Source organism: Penicillium angulare (assembly GCF_028827245.1).
Source record: "Penicillium angulare strain IBT 27051 chromosome Unknown utg000005l_segment0_segment0, whole genome shotgun sequence".
Taxonomy (NCBI): Eukaryota; Fungi; Ascomycota; class Eurotiomycetes; order Eurotiales; family Aspergillaceae; genus Penicillium; species Penicillium angulare.
Genome location: NW_026623164.1, coordinates 3,996,442 through 4,011,332, shown reverse-complemented (window position 1 = coordinate 4,011,332; position 14,891 = coordinate 3,996,442). Strand labels below are relative to the sequence as shown.

The 14,891-nt window shown below is 48.9% G+C and overlaps 8 protein-coding genes across 8 annotated transcripts; 3 read left to right on the top strand and 5 right to left on the bottom strand.

Moving 5' to 3' along the window:
- Positions 1 to 510: 510 nt before the first annotated feature.
- On the bottom strand, positions 511 to 1,503 carry pre9 (proteasome core particle subunit alpha 3; the record flags this gene model as incomplete). The annotated part of the gene is made up of 4 exons (XM_056925083.1): positions 511 to 650; positions 732 to 1,150; positions 1,231 to 1,415; positions 1,480 to 1,503. The coding sequence occupies 4 exons, from the start codon at positions 1,501 to 1,503 to the stop codon at positions 511 to 513; spliced, it is 768 nt and encodes a 255-aa protein (XP_056777809.1).
- A 297-nt stretch (positions 1,504 to 1,800) lies between these two features.
- N7478_008868 (uncharacterized protein) lies at positions 1,801 to 3,563 on the top strand (the record flags this gene model as incomplete). Its single annotated transcript, XM_056925082.1, has 2 exons — positions 1,801 to 1,870; positions 1,924 to 3,563. The coding sequence occupies 2 exons, from the start codon at positions 1,801 to 1,803 to the stop codon at positions 3,561 to 3,563; spliced, it is 1,710 nt and encodes a 569-aa protein (XP_056777808.1).
- A 336-nt stretch (positions 3,564 to 3,899) lies between these two features.
- N7478_008867 (uncharacterized protein) lies at positions 3,900 to 4,670 on the bottom strand (the record flags this gene model as incomplete). Its single annotated transcript, XM_056925081.1, has 1 exon — positions 3,900 to 4,670. The coding sequence occupies one exon, from the start codon at positions 4,668 to 4,670 to the stop codon at positions 3,900 to 3,902; it is 771 nt and encodes a 256-aa protein (XP_056777807.1).
- Positions 4,671 to 5,449: 779 nt separating this feature from the next.
- Positions 5,450 to 8,038, top strand: N7478_008866 (uncharacterized protein; the record flags this gene model as incomplete). Its single annotated transcript, XM_056925080.1, has 1 exon — positions 5,450 to 8,038. The coding sequence occupies one exon, from the start codon at positions 5,450 to 5,452 to the stop codon at positions 8,036 to 8,038; it is 2,589 nt and encodes an 862-aa protein (XP_056777806.1).
- Positions 8,039 to 8,800: 762 nt separating this feature from the next.
- N7478_008865 (LUC7 domain-containing protein) lies at positions 8,801 to 9,803 on the bottom strand (the record flags this gene model as incomplete). Its single annotated transcript, XM_056925079.1, has 3 exons — positions 8,801 to 9,271; positions 9,331 to 9,662; positions 9,761 to 9,803. 3 exons carry the CDS (start codon positions 9,801 to 9,803, stop codon positions 8,801 to 8,803), a joined length of 846 nt encoding a protein of 281 aa, XP_056777805.1.
- A 337-nt stretch (positions 9,804 to 10,140) lies between these two features.
- On the top strand, positions 10,141 to 12,036 carry gpi16 (GPI-anchored transamidase subunit GPI16; the record flags this gene model as incomplete). The annotated part of the gene is made up of 3 exons (XM_056925078.1): positions 10,141 to 10,508; positions 10,561 to 10,955; positions 11,015 to 12,036. 3 exons carry the CDS (start codon positions 10,141 to 10,143, stop codon positions 12,034 to 12,036), a joined length of 1,785 nt encoding a protein of 594 aa, XP_056777804.1.
- Positions 12,037 to 12,373: 337 nt separating this feature from the next.
- N7478_008863 (uncharacterized protein) lies at positions 12,374 to 12,851 on the bottom strand (the record flags this gene model as incomplete). Its single annotated transcript, XM_056925077.1, has 2 exons — positions 12,374 to 12,610; positions 12,675 to 12,851. 2 exons carry the CDS (start codon positions 12,849 to 12,851, stop codon positions 12,374 to 12,376), a joined length of 414 nt encoding a protein of 137 aa, XP_056777803.1.
- Positions 12,852 to 13,388: 537 nt separating this feature from the next.
- Positions 13,389 to 14,803, bottom strand: N7478_008862 (putative MFS monocarboxylate transporter; the record flags this gene model as incomplete). The annotated part of the gene is made up of 3 exons (XM_056925076.1): positions 13,389 to 14,291; positions 14,345 to 14,582; positions 14,637 to 14,803. The coding sequence occupies 3 exons, from the start codon at positions 14,801 to 14,803 to the stop codon at positions 13,389 to 13,391; spliced, it is 1,308 nt and encodes a 435-aa protein (XP_056777802.1).
- Positions 14,804 to 14,891: the final 88 nt, after the last annotated feature.

Here is a 14,891-nt window from a genome sequence, read left to right as displayed (position 1 = left end):
GTATAATCAAAATCCTCAAGCTCGACAGCTGTGGGTGGCCTTAAACCCGTCCATAGTAGTAGTACTCCTACTCCAAGTCCGCTTTTTTAGTCTTCTCCGAGTCGGTTATCAGGAGACTGTAGACTGTACATCGTCGATTAGTATCGAGATTTAGATGGCTGAGATACAGGGAGTTATATACCATGCCAGCTTGACGCCTCATCGGAGAATTTACTTGTTTGTTGGCCCTGAACAGAACAATCGTCATGTCCACGAGGGGCCCGACTACGTGTACTGGTCTGTTTGATCCAACAAACATCGTCTGGTCGGAAGATACAGCTTGCGTCGGGTGTTAAGACCCAGCCGTTTGGTGCTTGCCACGTCACAAACAGCACCTGCTGCAGTCATCGCCAGCGAGATTTATCCAGCCAGATACAAATCGAGTACTGGCAGCAAGGGAGATAAGTAATGAGAAATAAATGCAGTTATTGATTTCCAAATTTATCTGAAAACACAAGCAAAGATATTAATCTATTTTATGTCACCAGCCTCAGGCTCGTCATCCACTTTGGCCAAACCTTGATCCCGTAGAAGTGCATCAATCTCATCTGCACTCCACAGGTGGTGGTAGATCTTTCCATCCTTGGTCTTGCCTACTGTTGCGAACTCGACTGAGGGAGAAGGAGCGGGTTAGCATCTGGCAATGAAATATACGGATATTGATGGGTTGGCAATAGTGTTCTGTGACTTACTCTTCTCACTGCTCAACTTTGTCGAATCCATGGTCTTGCTAAGAACCTTGACAGCCATGGCGCAGGCTTCCTGCAATGTCTGATCCTCCTTGTAGTCCTGTTTGAGAAGACTCTGTGCACTGGCATTGTTGGCACCGACACTTGTGGCTTTCCATCCACCGTAATTTCCACTGGGGTTGCTCTGATACAGCTGGAACTGGCGGAGATGATCCCATCCAGCATAGATGAAAGAAACACCGAACGGACGGAGACCACCATGCTGAGTATAACCTTGCTTCAAATCACACAGTCGGCGTACAAGCTGTTCGCAGGGGATGTCTTCGTTGTAGGTGAGGAGGTAGCGTTGAGCATTTTGCCGAGCGTAGTTGATCAAGATGTTGGCATCAGCGTTCATACCAGCTACAGCGCAAATCATGTTACTAGGATAGGATTAGCTTTATATCCCGCTGCAAACCACCCAAAAAGACAAAGCTTTTGAATCAAGTAATGATGGACATACTCGTTGATGGTGTAGAGCTTCTCAGCAGAGGTATCCTGTTCTAGCAGCTTGCTGGTCACCTTCCTCTCGGCAGCAAGGACAATTCCATCTTTGGCAAGGATTCCGAGAGCAGTACCGGCGTGGGAAATAGCTTCTAGTGCATATTCGACCTGGTAGAGTCTACCCTCCGGGGAGAAGATGGTGGTCTAACCCATCAGCGTCATAGGTTAGCGGGAGCTGGATTGAGAACAAAGGTCGGACCAAACATACCCGTGAATCATATCGCCGAGACATGGTGGATGTAAAGGATAACGCAGAAAGGCACTCAAGGCAAGGCAATCGGGAATATCGTGGAAGGAGAGAGTGGGGATGAAGGTAGGCTGAAGATGCGGATGGAGCTCCAGGAAGTTCCAGGCAACTCGCCCTGGCGCGTCCTCTGTCATCCGCCAAGCTCGGACCACCTCACCACACCAAAGCTTCATTGAAACTGTTTTATGGTAACGTCGGGGCTCTAAGATATAGATCTCTCTTTTTCTTTCTTTCTGCTTCCCCCCTCCCCGCAAATAATATAAGGTCTACACAGCAGGCGAGATGCTCAAATCTACATATACTCCACCACCTCCATTGCCCCCGGGATGGACTGAGCATCGGGCGCCCACTGGTACGTCTTGGTCTGAAACTCTCACGCAAAACTTCTCTAAAATGAATTGACAGGTCATTTGTACTATTACAACACTGCTACGAAGCAATCAACGTATACGCGACCTCAAATACATGCTCCTCAATCAGTGCCTGCTGCTCCATCCTATTCCCCCGAAACGTTACCACCTTTTTCCTCAACGCCGTATGGCTCCGCAGGTTTTCAACATGGCGGAGCGCAACACCACCAAAACCAGCCAGAGAACAGACATGGCCGCGGCGGATTCAGAGGTGGAAAGGGATACCAAGATCGTGATCGGCGAGAGCCTCAGGACCGACCAAAGTCCAAACATGTTATTCCAGACTGTGCGCCATGGGTACTTGTCAAAACTAAATTGGGACGGCGGTTCGTGCACAATCCAGATACCAACGAGAGTCTTTGGAAGTATCCTCAGGAGGTCTTGAAAGGCGTCATTGCGCTCGACCGATTGGAGCGCGAAAAGAAAGAAAGAATCGAGCGCGGCGAGGAACCGGAGCAACCTACAAAAGCAATCGCACCCACGGAGACATCAAAGCCAGACGTTGACGATACAGCTGCAAAGGATACCCATAAAGCAGATGAAGTTCAAGAAGGCGCAGAGGATAGTGACGAATATGAGGAGGTCGAAGTTACGGACAGTGAGGATGAAGATGGCCAGCCGTCAAAACGTACGCGAACCGAAAGCGAAGGACCGAGTAACCAGCCAGTTGAATTTACCGAGGAAGATATGGAATTCCAACTCGCTGCAATGGGCGAAGACTATGGATTGGATCCTGGTGAGTATGGTGATCTCGGCGAAGGTGATTGGGACGACGAGACGCAGGGTCTTCCATTGACGGAGGCTGATGCCGATGCACTATTTCGTGACTTGTTGGATGACTTCAACATTAGTCCATTTACAACATGGGAGAAAATCATCGAAGAAGGTCGCATTGTTGAAGATCCAAGATACACCGCGCCTTCAAACATGAAAGCTCGAAGAGAAATTTTTACCAATTGGAGCAGGGACCGCGCCAAGGATGTTCAAGAGCGCAAGAAAAACCAGGAGAAGCAGGACCCACGCATCAAGTACTTCGCTTTTCTTCAAGAACATGCCACTCCCAAGCTGTATTGGCCGGAGTTTAAGCGCAAGTATCGGAAAGAACCAGAGATGAAAGACTCCCAACTGCACGATAAAGACCGCGAGAAGTTCTACCGCGAATATATCTCAAAGCTCAAGAGCCCTGAAAGCACTCGCAAATCAGACCTGTCCGCTCTACTCAAGTCTGCGCCATTGCATGCTCTTAATAGGTCTTCTAGCGTGGATGGACTCCCTACATTAATCATCACCGATATCCGATACATTGCGCTTCCGGCAGAGACCCGCGATCCATTGATTGAGGCATTTATATCTACATTGCCTCCCGCACCCGAGGAGCAGTTGACACCAGAACAACAAGAAGAGCTGGATCGCAAACGGGGAGAACGTGAAAAACGTGAAAAAGCACTTGGAGATCGTGAGAAGCGCGTCGAAGAAGATAAACGGAGACAGCGTGGTGATCTTCTTCGTGGCAAGCATCTTCTTCGAGAAGGCGAGGCGGAAGTAGCAGAAGCTTTGAGAATCAACAAGGATGGACTGCGCAGTCACATGGAAGTTGGCAAATCGCCGGCTGGTGAGCTTGATGGACAGAGCTAACGAGTCGTATATACCATCCCTAAAAAGAATTTTCTTCAATACAGACCCATGGCCAACTATCTCCAGTTTTATGACATGTACTATTTCTATGAATATTTGAAGGATAAGGATGAGCATGGTTTGCCAAAGATGAAGAAAAAATAAGAAAGCCTCTACTGTAACTTAGTATAATATTGGAAAGATTTCTACTTTCTACTACAGTATGGCAATAGGATCGGTACTGATTTGTATTGTATGAGTCACGATTATATTTCCATTCTCGAGGGTATCACTGTAGATTAAGAGAAAGACCAACTTTTTTTTCGTGCGCAAATCATTATTCACGTTCCGAATCGTTTATTTGAATCGCCAATCATCCCAATCTTCATCTTCGTCATCATCACTGTCACTTTCCATTGCCCGTTGATCCTCTACAGCCGTAGGACGATCCTGAGCTTCATCACGGGCGCGCTTCTGTCGTAGTTCTTCCCGCATATGTTTCAATCGGCGTACACGTTCCTCAAGCTGGTCCATTTCGTCAAATTCCTCTTCCATCAAGCGCGCCGCATCCTCGCGTTCTCCATCCAGTTCCGCCTCACGCGCCCGAGCTGTAGTAACGGTGTCTTGTTCCTGCTGTGCCGCAATTTCCCCCGCGGTAACAGGCGCCGCAGAGATGGTCGCGCCGGAAGAGAGAGCAGTTGGTGCTTGGGGATTTCGGCTCGGTACGGCGACTTCTCGTTCAAAAGCGGCCCATTCATCCTCGTCTACCGTCCCAGAGGAATTTTGTGATTGTGTTGGACCTGACTGTACTGAGACTGATGGATATGGGACAGCTGAAGAGGTTGCTTCGGTGTCATTATCAACGGGCAGTGGCTTAGCGACATGATTCTCCTCGACTGGATGCAGCCCTTCACCCCGCGCTGAGCCCTCGGCGCTCGGCGAACTATCCTGTGGCGGCCCAGACGCCTCTTGGACCGACTCCAGGCTCGTTGATCTGAGTTTCTTTCGCATCATCCCATCGCTATTATCGACCTTGCGCTTTTTAGTGACGCGATTCCCGGCGGTGTTTGGAGATGTGCCCTTGCGCGAAGCTAGCTCGTTTCGGAGGAGTGATCGAACGTCCGCCATGGTTATGAAAGAGAATGAGATTGCTCAAAAAGGGAATGATGGAGACAATGGTGGTGGATCTAGGAGGTACGAAGTTGAGTTGGAATTTCAACCAGATTGAGATCGATTTGTAAAGTGGATTTTGCCTTTGCTGCAGAGTGGGGAATCTGGAGATTGGTAGCTTCGGTCTGCAATCTATTCAGCCCTGGAGGTTCCCGAGGTCTGTGGCTGATGCACACGTGACTTGACGAGCAGCCACCCACTTTATCCTCTTCCTCCTTCGGCAATGGCCTTTCGCAATCACATCTGTCGCCTTCCATCAACATCACCCCCAACCCATCGCGTGTATTTGTGAGGGTAGTGGTCATTCGCTTTTTCTCAGCGACTGATCTTGATCTGGAGTCACATCGAGAACAATTCCGCTCCAGTATTTCACGCGACCCCGCTCGAGAGTAGTTGTCGCGACTGACGCGCAGCAAGGGATTACGGATTGTGCCAAAACATATCCCAGCGCATTATTGCTTGTCACCCCACCTGGAATTTTGCCTCTGACCAGTCTTCGGAGGGAGAAATCAACCTTGGTGACCGAGTAATACTGTGGATTCAAGCACCAGTACTGTTGTGCAGCGTCTTCCTCTTGTGTATTACTTTAGCCTCCTTTGAGCCCCGTAGAGACTCTTTTTGTTTTGGCGATTGCCGGAGCAAACGAATTATTGCATACTCCGGCATTGTCGCCTATTTTCTGTTTTTCCCTTTGATCGCCCCGTGTAGTACATTCGGATCAAGCCCACAATTGTGCCATGGCTGGTAAGCATTCGTACACCCACCCTGTCAGGTTCTGGCTCTCCACAACCAATTCTGGAACGTGTGACGAGAACACCAGGCGACAACAACAGCGCCTGGATAATCTGCTAATGACTATGCCAGACGAACCAAGACGATCCGGCCGAGCCACCAAAGGCCAGCACAAGAACCTCGAGCTTCCCGACACCCCCGCGAAGAAGGGAAAGGGCAAAGGCCAGAAGGAAAAATCCTCCAGCAAAGCCTCCGCCGAACCGACCCCTGGCCCTAGTGAGGAAGGAGAAGGAGAAGGGGAAGGAGAAGAGGAAGAAGAGATCATCAGATGCATTTGCGGCGAATACGAAGAGGAGGAAGATGTCGAGCGCGATATGATCTGCTGTGACAATTGCTCAGCATGGCAACATAATGATTGCATGGGTCTCCAGTTTACCAAAGGAGAGGAGCCAGACCAATATTATTGCGAGCAATGTCGACCTGAAAACCACAAAGCCTTGCTGGAGAAAATCGCCAAGGGGGAGAAGCCCTGGGAAGAAGTTGCAGAGCGTCGACGACACGAAGCAGAGGAAAAGAAATTAAAGCGCAAGAAGAGCAAGAAGGGTGGAAAAAAGAGCCGGCCTAGCGAAGGCAAGATTGAGACTGGCACTCCCGTTCGTGGTGGCACATCAGCAACACCTGGCCCTGGACCTTCTCCTGCCACCGCTCCATCCGTATCGGTTGAGCCAGAGAAAAATGGACATGCAGCAGACTCGCGTCGATCAAGCACCAACAAACGTAAATTGGAAGAAGTTGTGGAGGAGGATGCGGTATGGATATCCCCCATGCCACTCGGTCAACAAATCAGTGTACTAACAGATCCTCTGCAGGAACACCAAGCCAAGCAACAACGCACATCTTCAAAGCCCTCTCCTGCACCACCTCCAAAGGTCAAAACAGAACCTGCCCCAGTTGTTAGCCTGGAAGAGCCAGATATGCCCGCTCGTAAGAGTGTGGCTAATGCTCTAGTCAAGTTCTTTGTAGATCAGATTGCTGCAGCCCAAAAGCAAGGCTCTTTCTCATTACCTTCTGGACAGACAGCAGAATATACTGCTCGGCAGCTCGGGTTTTCCGTTGAAAGTGCCATTTATGAAAATATGTCGGGGGGAACAGGAGAGCCTGCTGAGCCGTATAAATCGCAATTCCGCTCGATTATGTTCAACGTAAAGAAAAACACTGCTCTACGGGATCGTCTACTCGTAGGTAGTGTTTCTCCTGAGTCACTCTCTACGATGAAGTCTGCGGAGATGGCCAGCGAGGAACTACAACGAAAGGATGCCGAAATCAAGCGAGAGGCAGAACGCCAACACATTATCATTCAGGAGAAGGGGCCGCGCATTCGTCGAACTCATAAAGGAGAGGAGATTATTGAGGAAGACAACCAGAATGTTGCATCTGAACCCGTTTTCTCCCAAGCTCCCCGTCGAGCCACCGATGCTGGCAGCCCTGGGAACCAAAGCCCCATAACCCCGAAAGTGTCTCAGTCGGCTCACGGTGATGGACATGGCCGTGGCCAATCGCCAGATGGTGGACATGGTGACCATGTCTTTCCAGAAGTCGCCCCCAATATCCGCGAGCCGGTACCCCATGGGAAATTGCAGGGAGACGCCGATATCGACAAACTATTGGATGATGAAGAGCCTGATTCTCCGCCATATTCACCCAAAGACTTTCAAGATGATGGTGTCATTTGGCGTGGTAAGATCAGCATGATTCCGGTTGCCGAATTCTCATCCTCTGCACAACATGTTGCCGGAGCAGACCTGAGTGCTCGGATCCCATGGAGCCAGCTTGCGCCAGAAGAGATGACAGCTTATGGCCGTATTGATATCCAGCGGGCTAATAGCTATCTCTGTGGCTTACAATGGAGTGCTTCAACAGATGTATCTGTCATTGCTGTCAACAAGCCACAAGCACCTCGGCAGGTTGATGGTTTTAACAAGCTTTTTGATTACTTTCACACTAGAAATCGTTATGGTGTGATTCGCCAGCATCCGCTCCCTGCTGTGAAAGATACTTATGTCATTCCTCTTGAGGAAGGCGCAACAAAGATGCCTGATTTTATTGCACTCCTCGACAAAACAAAACTACCCGATGGCCCCATTGATGAACGAATGCTCCTCATTGTCTTTGTGGTCAAGACTCGGGATTCCAACCCTCCTTCTGTTCAACCCCCCTCCCATCGCCCTAGCCAAGAACCGGCTGTATCTGCGAGCCCCCTCACAGCGGCCGCTGCAACTCCTCATAATACGTTTGCCTCTACTGCTGCTGCTCCCAACCAAGCTGCCTACGGTCAACAGCCCCAACAACCAAACCAGCACCCGTCGCTTCCACAACCTTTGATTGGCAACCCATCAGCTACACAAATTCTTGGCCCTCAAGCCAACGCACCTGCTATTCAGCAACTTCTCAAGACCGCACCCAACGTTGACAACGCGCAGCTGACGGTAGTTCGTGATATTATTGCCCGCCAACCTGCGGCTGCACTCAACTATGAGACCCTTATGCAAGCACTATTTGACACCCAGGCGAACGGCCACGTTCCCAATGTTTAACTTTTGCCATTGCTGATGACATGTCATTATTTATGTACTGTACATTTGTTTGTTTGTTTGTTTGTTTGTCTTTCCAACATGGATTATGGTCGGCCAAGGACTTATTGTTTCCTGCCTGGTGTTTAGGACATTGAGTCCCCGGTTAAGGTTTTTATTATGGACGTGGGATACCAATGAAAGATACCTATGTAGTCTCTTGTAACTGTGGGCATCTCTACAAAAATGAATCTGCTTTAGTTAGTCTCTCCCAATCTCGATTGCCCATGATTAAGCGCCTGTCTCCTCGCCTTTAGCCGTGTGAGTACATAGTCTTATCCATAAATTTCCATGTGGCTGACTTCACCTCATGTTCAGTCAAGATCACAGCTGAATTACGAGCGAGGGCTCCAGCAATTCCCAGTCTACAAGGCCTTAGAAAGCGGCATTAGGTACACTACGCACCGTTGAAGCGTGACGCCCGTAGTTTCAAGTTGTATATGACTTATTTTTGTTATTTTGTTATTAAAGGATATCACCAGACCGGTGTAACTGTCATCAATTTTAAGATTATTGTCAACAACGTTCATATACAGGAACACATACCAAAGTCGAAGGATGAATTTTTTTGGTGAGTCTGCATAAAAAAGACAGGGATATATCGAGCGCAAGGAGTATGACTCCTCTTCACCATCAAGCATCTTCCACGAATCGAACATTTAAACGCCCCGCTATGCAAAAAGACCAGATCAAAGAATTTTGAAGACCAGAGTAGACAGTGGCCTGTTACCACCGACCTCCTCGTCGCCTGTATCCACCACCACCGCCGCCGCCGCCATACCGCGGGCCGCGTCCACCGGATCGACCTCCTGCACTGTAAGGATCTTCTTCCTCGTGATGGCGTACTGGAGGTGCCCGGCCCTTCAGCTCCACGCTAAGCCTCTTCCAAGTCTTGCGCATATCCGAATAACCCATATGCATCTTTCCGAAGAAATGATCTGCCAGTCGTCGATCATTGTCAAGTCGACTGAGGTAAGCGCCACAGACATCGCAGACTTGCAGTTTCTGGTGACCAGATGGGCCAGATGTATCCTGAAGGTTCTTCAAATCACGCTCGGCAGTTTCCTTTTGGCCTTTGGCGGTGCGGACTTTGTGCATTTCAGTCATGGCCATTGCGACAGATCCAGTTTCGCCGAGAACGGAGACTTCGAGCAGACCAGTATTGATTGTGTTGTTCAAATCAGCAATTTGCTTGAGCTGTAGGGGCGTTAGCTATACTATTCGAGTGGGGTATGATAAAAAGAATTGAAACCTACAAGAGCGTTGGTCTGACGAATCTCGTCTGGGGTTTTCTCCAGTCGACGTTGCGCTGTCTCGATCCTCCGATCACAATCATCGATGTATTTTTGCATGTCGCGCATGTAGTCGAAATCGAACCCCCATTTTGCTTTTTCGGAAGACGAAGCTGTCTCGTACTCTGTCTTCAGACCCTCGCTGTGTACTTTCGGGCAAGTTCCAAGATCTTGCTTAGTATTGGTGAAAAGATCATGTGGACAGGTCCCGACGAGGTAGGAGCGGCAGACTTTGGGGTCAGTGATGGCAAGCTGAGAATTGCGACCCTGTGCACCGGTACCAATGAGCTGGTCCGCTATTAGGAAACTCGTCGTTAGCTTGGTTCAGAGAACAGAGTGGATTATCTGAAGTTGATGAAATTGTGGAGGGATTATGAATAGAGCAAGTACATACCGCCCATGAGCTGCTCGAGCAGTTTTCTCTGTTCCGCCGCCATGATTGAATGCGCCAGACGAGTAGAAAATGAGGCGACACAAGAAGGTAGCGAGATCTCTTTGACGGACTTGGTAAGTAGTGGAGGGTTTTTGATGCTGCCGCCAAGGAAGGCGGTGAGTCGCGACAATCAACAGACCAGATGGACCAGCGTGGAGCTACCTCCGCGACAGTTCACAGAAGTGTCGCATGCAAAAGTCCCTCGACAATTTCCAGGACTTCTCGACGTGACTTATCGCGCACTCGGCTGCTCCGTTGCTATCATCGGTCTTCCCGCCGGGGCCTAATTCCTAAATCTGTATGGACTAGGGGCAGCGAAGACCGAGCTCCGGCATGAAGTGATGACGGTCCCCTCAATCCTCTCTCTCTTTCTGGCGATTATTGTCACTCTATGGGCCTCGCCTGTAGTCTCTTCGCCTGACTACCATGAGCAACTTTTCCTCGAACCGCTCCCCAAATCCTCCCTACTAGCTTCGTTCAATTTCCGGGGTAATACTTCGCAACAGTCGTTTGACAACCAGCACTTCCGATACTTCCCAAGGGCATTGGGCCAGATCCTACAACATGCGCATGCAAAGGAAGTTCACCTGAGATTCACCACGGGTCGATGGGACGCAGATAGTTGGGGCTCACGACCATGGAATGGCAGTAAAGAGGGTGGCACTGGGGTTGAGCTTTGGGCATGGATTGATGCGTCAAATGATGAAGAGTACGTCGTTAAGGCAGCTTCACAAGATGTGTGGACTCTAATAATTGTCTAGGGCGTTTGCAAAGTGGATTACCTTGACACAATCCTTATCAGGGCTGTTCTGCGCTTCGATGAATTTCGTCGACTCAACCCGAACAACACGACCCGTGGCCTCTTTCGAGCCCATGGGAAACCACATGGGAGCCAACTCTTTACACCTTCTTCATGGAACACTCCCTGGAGAAGTTGTCTGCACAGAGAACCTCACACCCTTTTTAAAGCTTCTTCCATGCAAAGGCAAAACCGGAATCTCCACGCTTTTCGATGGTCATAAATTATTCGATGCAGCATGGCAAAGTATGTCTGTCGATGTACAGCCTATTTGCTCTGCCGATGGTGATTGCCAAGTTCAAATCGAACAGACAGTCGATATGGTTCTTGATATTGAACGGTCTAAGCGCACACGAGGTATGTTGTATTCACCTTTGAGCTACACCCGCCATGAGAAATAAATCTAACTCCGCTAGACGACCCAATCCCTCGTCCATTGCCGAATGACCAGCTCGTTTGCGACACATCTAAGTCATATAACTCAGAAGATACGTGCTACCCATTAGAAAAAGCGGCAGATAAGGCCTGGAGCTTGAATGAGGTATTCGGAAGAACCCTGAATGGCATTTGCCCCCTCGCGGACTCTAATGAGCAATCTGTGTGCCTTCGAGTGCCTCACGAGAAAACCGTATTCACAACACAGGGTGCTTCGGAGATGAAGCAAGAGGATGGATTCACTCGTTGCTTTTCTCTAGCCCACTCAGAACCCTTTGACCTCTCTATCCCAGAACAGGAAGTACATACGCAAGTCCCAATAGATGAGCCAGTGTTGCATGCGGAGCGGACCATTGTTGGCCACGGACAAGAGCGTGGTGGTATGCGCATTATTTTTGGTAACCCATCCGACACTACTGCGGTTGACTTCATATACTTCGAGTCACTTCCCTGGTTTTTGCGACCTTACATCCACACTTTACAAGCCACGATCACCGGAAAGGACGGCGTGCGTCGAGAAATCCCGGCCAGTGATATCGTGACGGATACGTACTATCGACCTGCCATTGACCGTGAACGGGGAACTCAGCTGGAACTTGCTCTATCCGTTCCTGCCGCTTCCACGGTCACTCTGACATATGACTTCGAGAAGGCTGTTCTCCGTTACACCGAGTACCCACCAGACGCCAATCGAGGGTTTAACGTTGCTCCGGCTGTAATCCATGTGTTGGACGGCGCGGATACCCATCCAACCTACATCCGGACAACAAGCCTCCTACTCCCACTGCCAACGCCTGATTTCAGCATGCCTTACAATGTAATCATTCTCACAAGTACGGTGATCGCGCTTGCATTTGGAACTATTTTCAATATTCTTGTGCGACGTGTCGTTTCTGCGGAGGAAGCGGCTGTCTTGAATTCTCAAACCTTCAAGGCCCGACTGGTGGGCAAGTTGGTAGCTATTCGGGATCGTTTCGGCAAGAAGGAAACCAAGGTGGAGTGAAACAAGCATGCTAATCTTGAAGACTATCCCTGTTGGCGAATAGATATTCCATAGAAGATATTCTGTTTCCATTTTCCATTTTCCATTTTCTAGTATTGTATATTGTATTCAAAATGCATCTCAAACCTTTACTTCCAAACTATAATGACCCAAAAATCTCGAGCATTCTCACACTATGTATCCTCGCGTTGGCGAATTGAACACAGCCGAAAGATATAATACCTAAAGCAGCGATTATATCTCAACCACGATTCAGGAAAAGAAACCTAACTCGAATGCCCGCCCATACTTCCCCACAACAATCAGCAAAGTAATCGAAACATCACAGACGTGAACCTTACGCTCCCATCAAATTTCTCATAGTTCCCCATCCAGGCATTGTCCTTGATCCTCCAGGCTTATGATTCATAAAACTATGGTCCTCACTAGCACAAGTTGGCTCACCATGCTGGCTCATCGGCTTCACATGGGCTGCATGACGTGCACTCTCTGACTGGTCCAAAAACCCATATTTGGCATGAATTTTATGTTGCTGCGACTTCATCGCATCGGCCATAGTTACTCCTTGAGGTTCCTATAAGTGCAAACAATTCACATAAGCAGAGTTCTTTCCCATGGCGACAGGATGGTATACGCACGGTTCCGTGACCAAAGTCCTGATGACTATCTTCATCATCGCTGTCTGTGCCACCCTTTCTAAAGCCATTGTCGCCCCAGCCCGATCCGCCGCCTACGTTATTTGCTGGGGTAGGACGAAGACCAGCACCACCGGCAATTGACTGGGCGGAATAACTGTGGGATGGTGATTCAGGCATTTGCAAGAACAAGCTTGTTGGTGAGTAGATCTTGGACTTTAGTACGGGCGGTGCTCAGATTCATACCCTTTGAAGGAGACTATCGTATTGTATATTGGACAAGTACTCGGAAGGTTAAAACTGCGTTTTTCCAAGACTGAAGAAGTTGAAGTATTCTCAATGAAAGTTCTTGACATTGCCTCTTAATCGGACTTCCTGACTATTCCGATTACCTACCCTGGTTATAGTTCGAGCCACCCATATGAAGTCATCATGACCTTCACGCCTCATTTTTTTCGGAATGTAGAGCTCAGCGGCCAATAAAATATTTAGACCATTTGAGAACACGCCCGGTAATGATGAGTCATTTGATTTTGCTATTCCGTTGGTGCTGGGATTTGGGTTGTATCATGGTCGTTCTGATCTATACAATAGGCCGCTGTAGAGGCTCCTTATCACTTGTAAAGTGAGCCATCACTGATATGAATTTCATCCGATTAATTCAATTGATATAGATGAATGTCTAGCTGTAGCTATAGAATGCTCCGGAATCTGCTGTCAATGAGGGCGAGCCCGGTCGTATTGGAACACTTTCAATGCTGGCCACCACTGCATCAGCATAGCTCCTATCATCACACACCCAGCAAATACCTGGGCTTGAAGAAAGGAACCCGTGTCAAGATTGACTAATGCACCTGCGATTGGCGTCCCTGCTAATGCACCGAATGACGAAATCCCCCACATCATTCCCAATCGAGTGCCCATATAGTTTGGGTTGGGACAGAATACCGGGTGTGCAACGATCGAGGAGGGTGCTGTCACAAGAACACCACTTAAAATACCCCAGTAACAAGCCCAAACAATAAAACCAGGGGTATTCGATGTCGCAATCCATGTAAACATGGCAATGGCTGAGGCCGTGACAGAAAATATTAACATGGCAATGGGCTTCACATAACCGACAAGCAAGTTGGGCACAACACGCCCGACGACAGAAGATCCGTTGACGATGGCCACCATATAGAATGAGAGACTTGTAGTTGTGTTTATCACTGTTCGGCCGTAGGATGCAACGTAAAATATCGGAACGTAGTATGCGAGCATGACGCAGGTAAGTGACAGAGAAAACAGCATGAATGATGGCTCGCGGAAAGCTGACCAGTCGACAATGCTGCGTGCCCGTGATTTTTGTCCTGGTTGACGACATAGAATGGAACATGCAATGATGGCCATCAAAAGGCTTACGAACCCTATGCAGCGCACTGCCCATGGGAAACCAATCTTTGGCTGGAGCTGTCGGAATATCACAGGGAATATGACAGCGCCAACGCTGGAGCCAATCGAGGCGCAACCAATTGCAATGGGTCGCTTAGTAGTAAAGCTCGTCGAAACTACTGCTAAGGCTGGAATATAGGAGATGCCACCACCTAGCCCAATACAGAAGCCCTGTGCTAAGAGTATCTGTGGCATCGTTAGATATGATTCGCAACTTTGAAATAATCGCCTGGCTTTACCTGGTAGTACTCGGTTGCTAGACTTGTCATCATCAACCCCAACACTGTGAGGAAACTCCCAATCACCATCAGCGGACGCAGGTACCCCGAATCAACCAATGGACCCGAAACGATACCAACCATCGGGATCAAGGTTGCTTGAATACTTCCAACCCAGGAAATCGCTGACGGTGATTGGTCAGACAAAAGTACTGTTTGATAATATTCCTGAAACGCCCCATAGGTGGTGAGAATTCCCCTATAGAAACTCTTAGTACAGGTATTGGCAGGCTTTCACCAATTGACAACCAACCATGTATTCACAAAGATACAGAACAGGGCAACCACGTTCATCCATGCGTGGAGACCACCATTAATCTTATATTTGACAATTCCATCGTCGCGCTGTGAAGGTAATATTCCCACTGGAGACTGCTGTTGGCCGTTGGTATGATGTTCTGTGTTGGCTTTCTCGGCCATCTCAACGTCTGCGATTGAGAGCCTCCTAACATGATGTTAGCCCAAGACATACGGACCTAGTTATAGGACCGAAGGGTTTCCCCAGTCC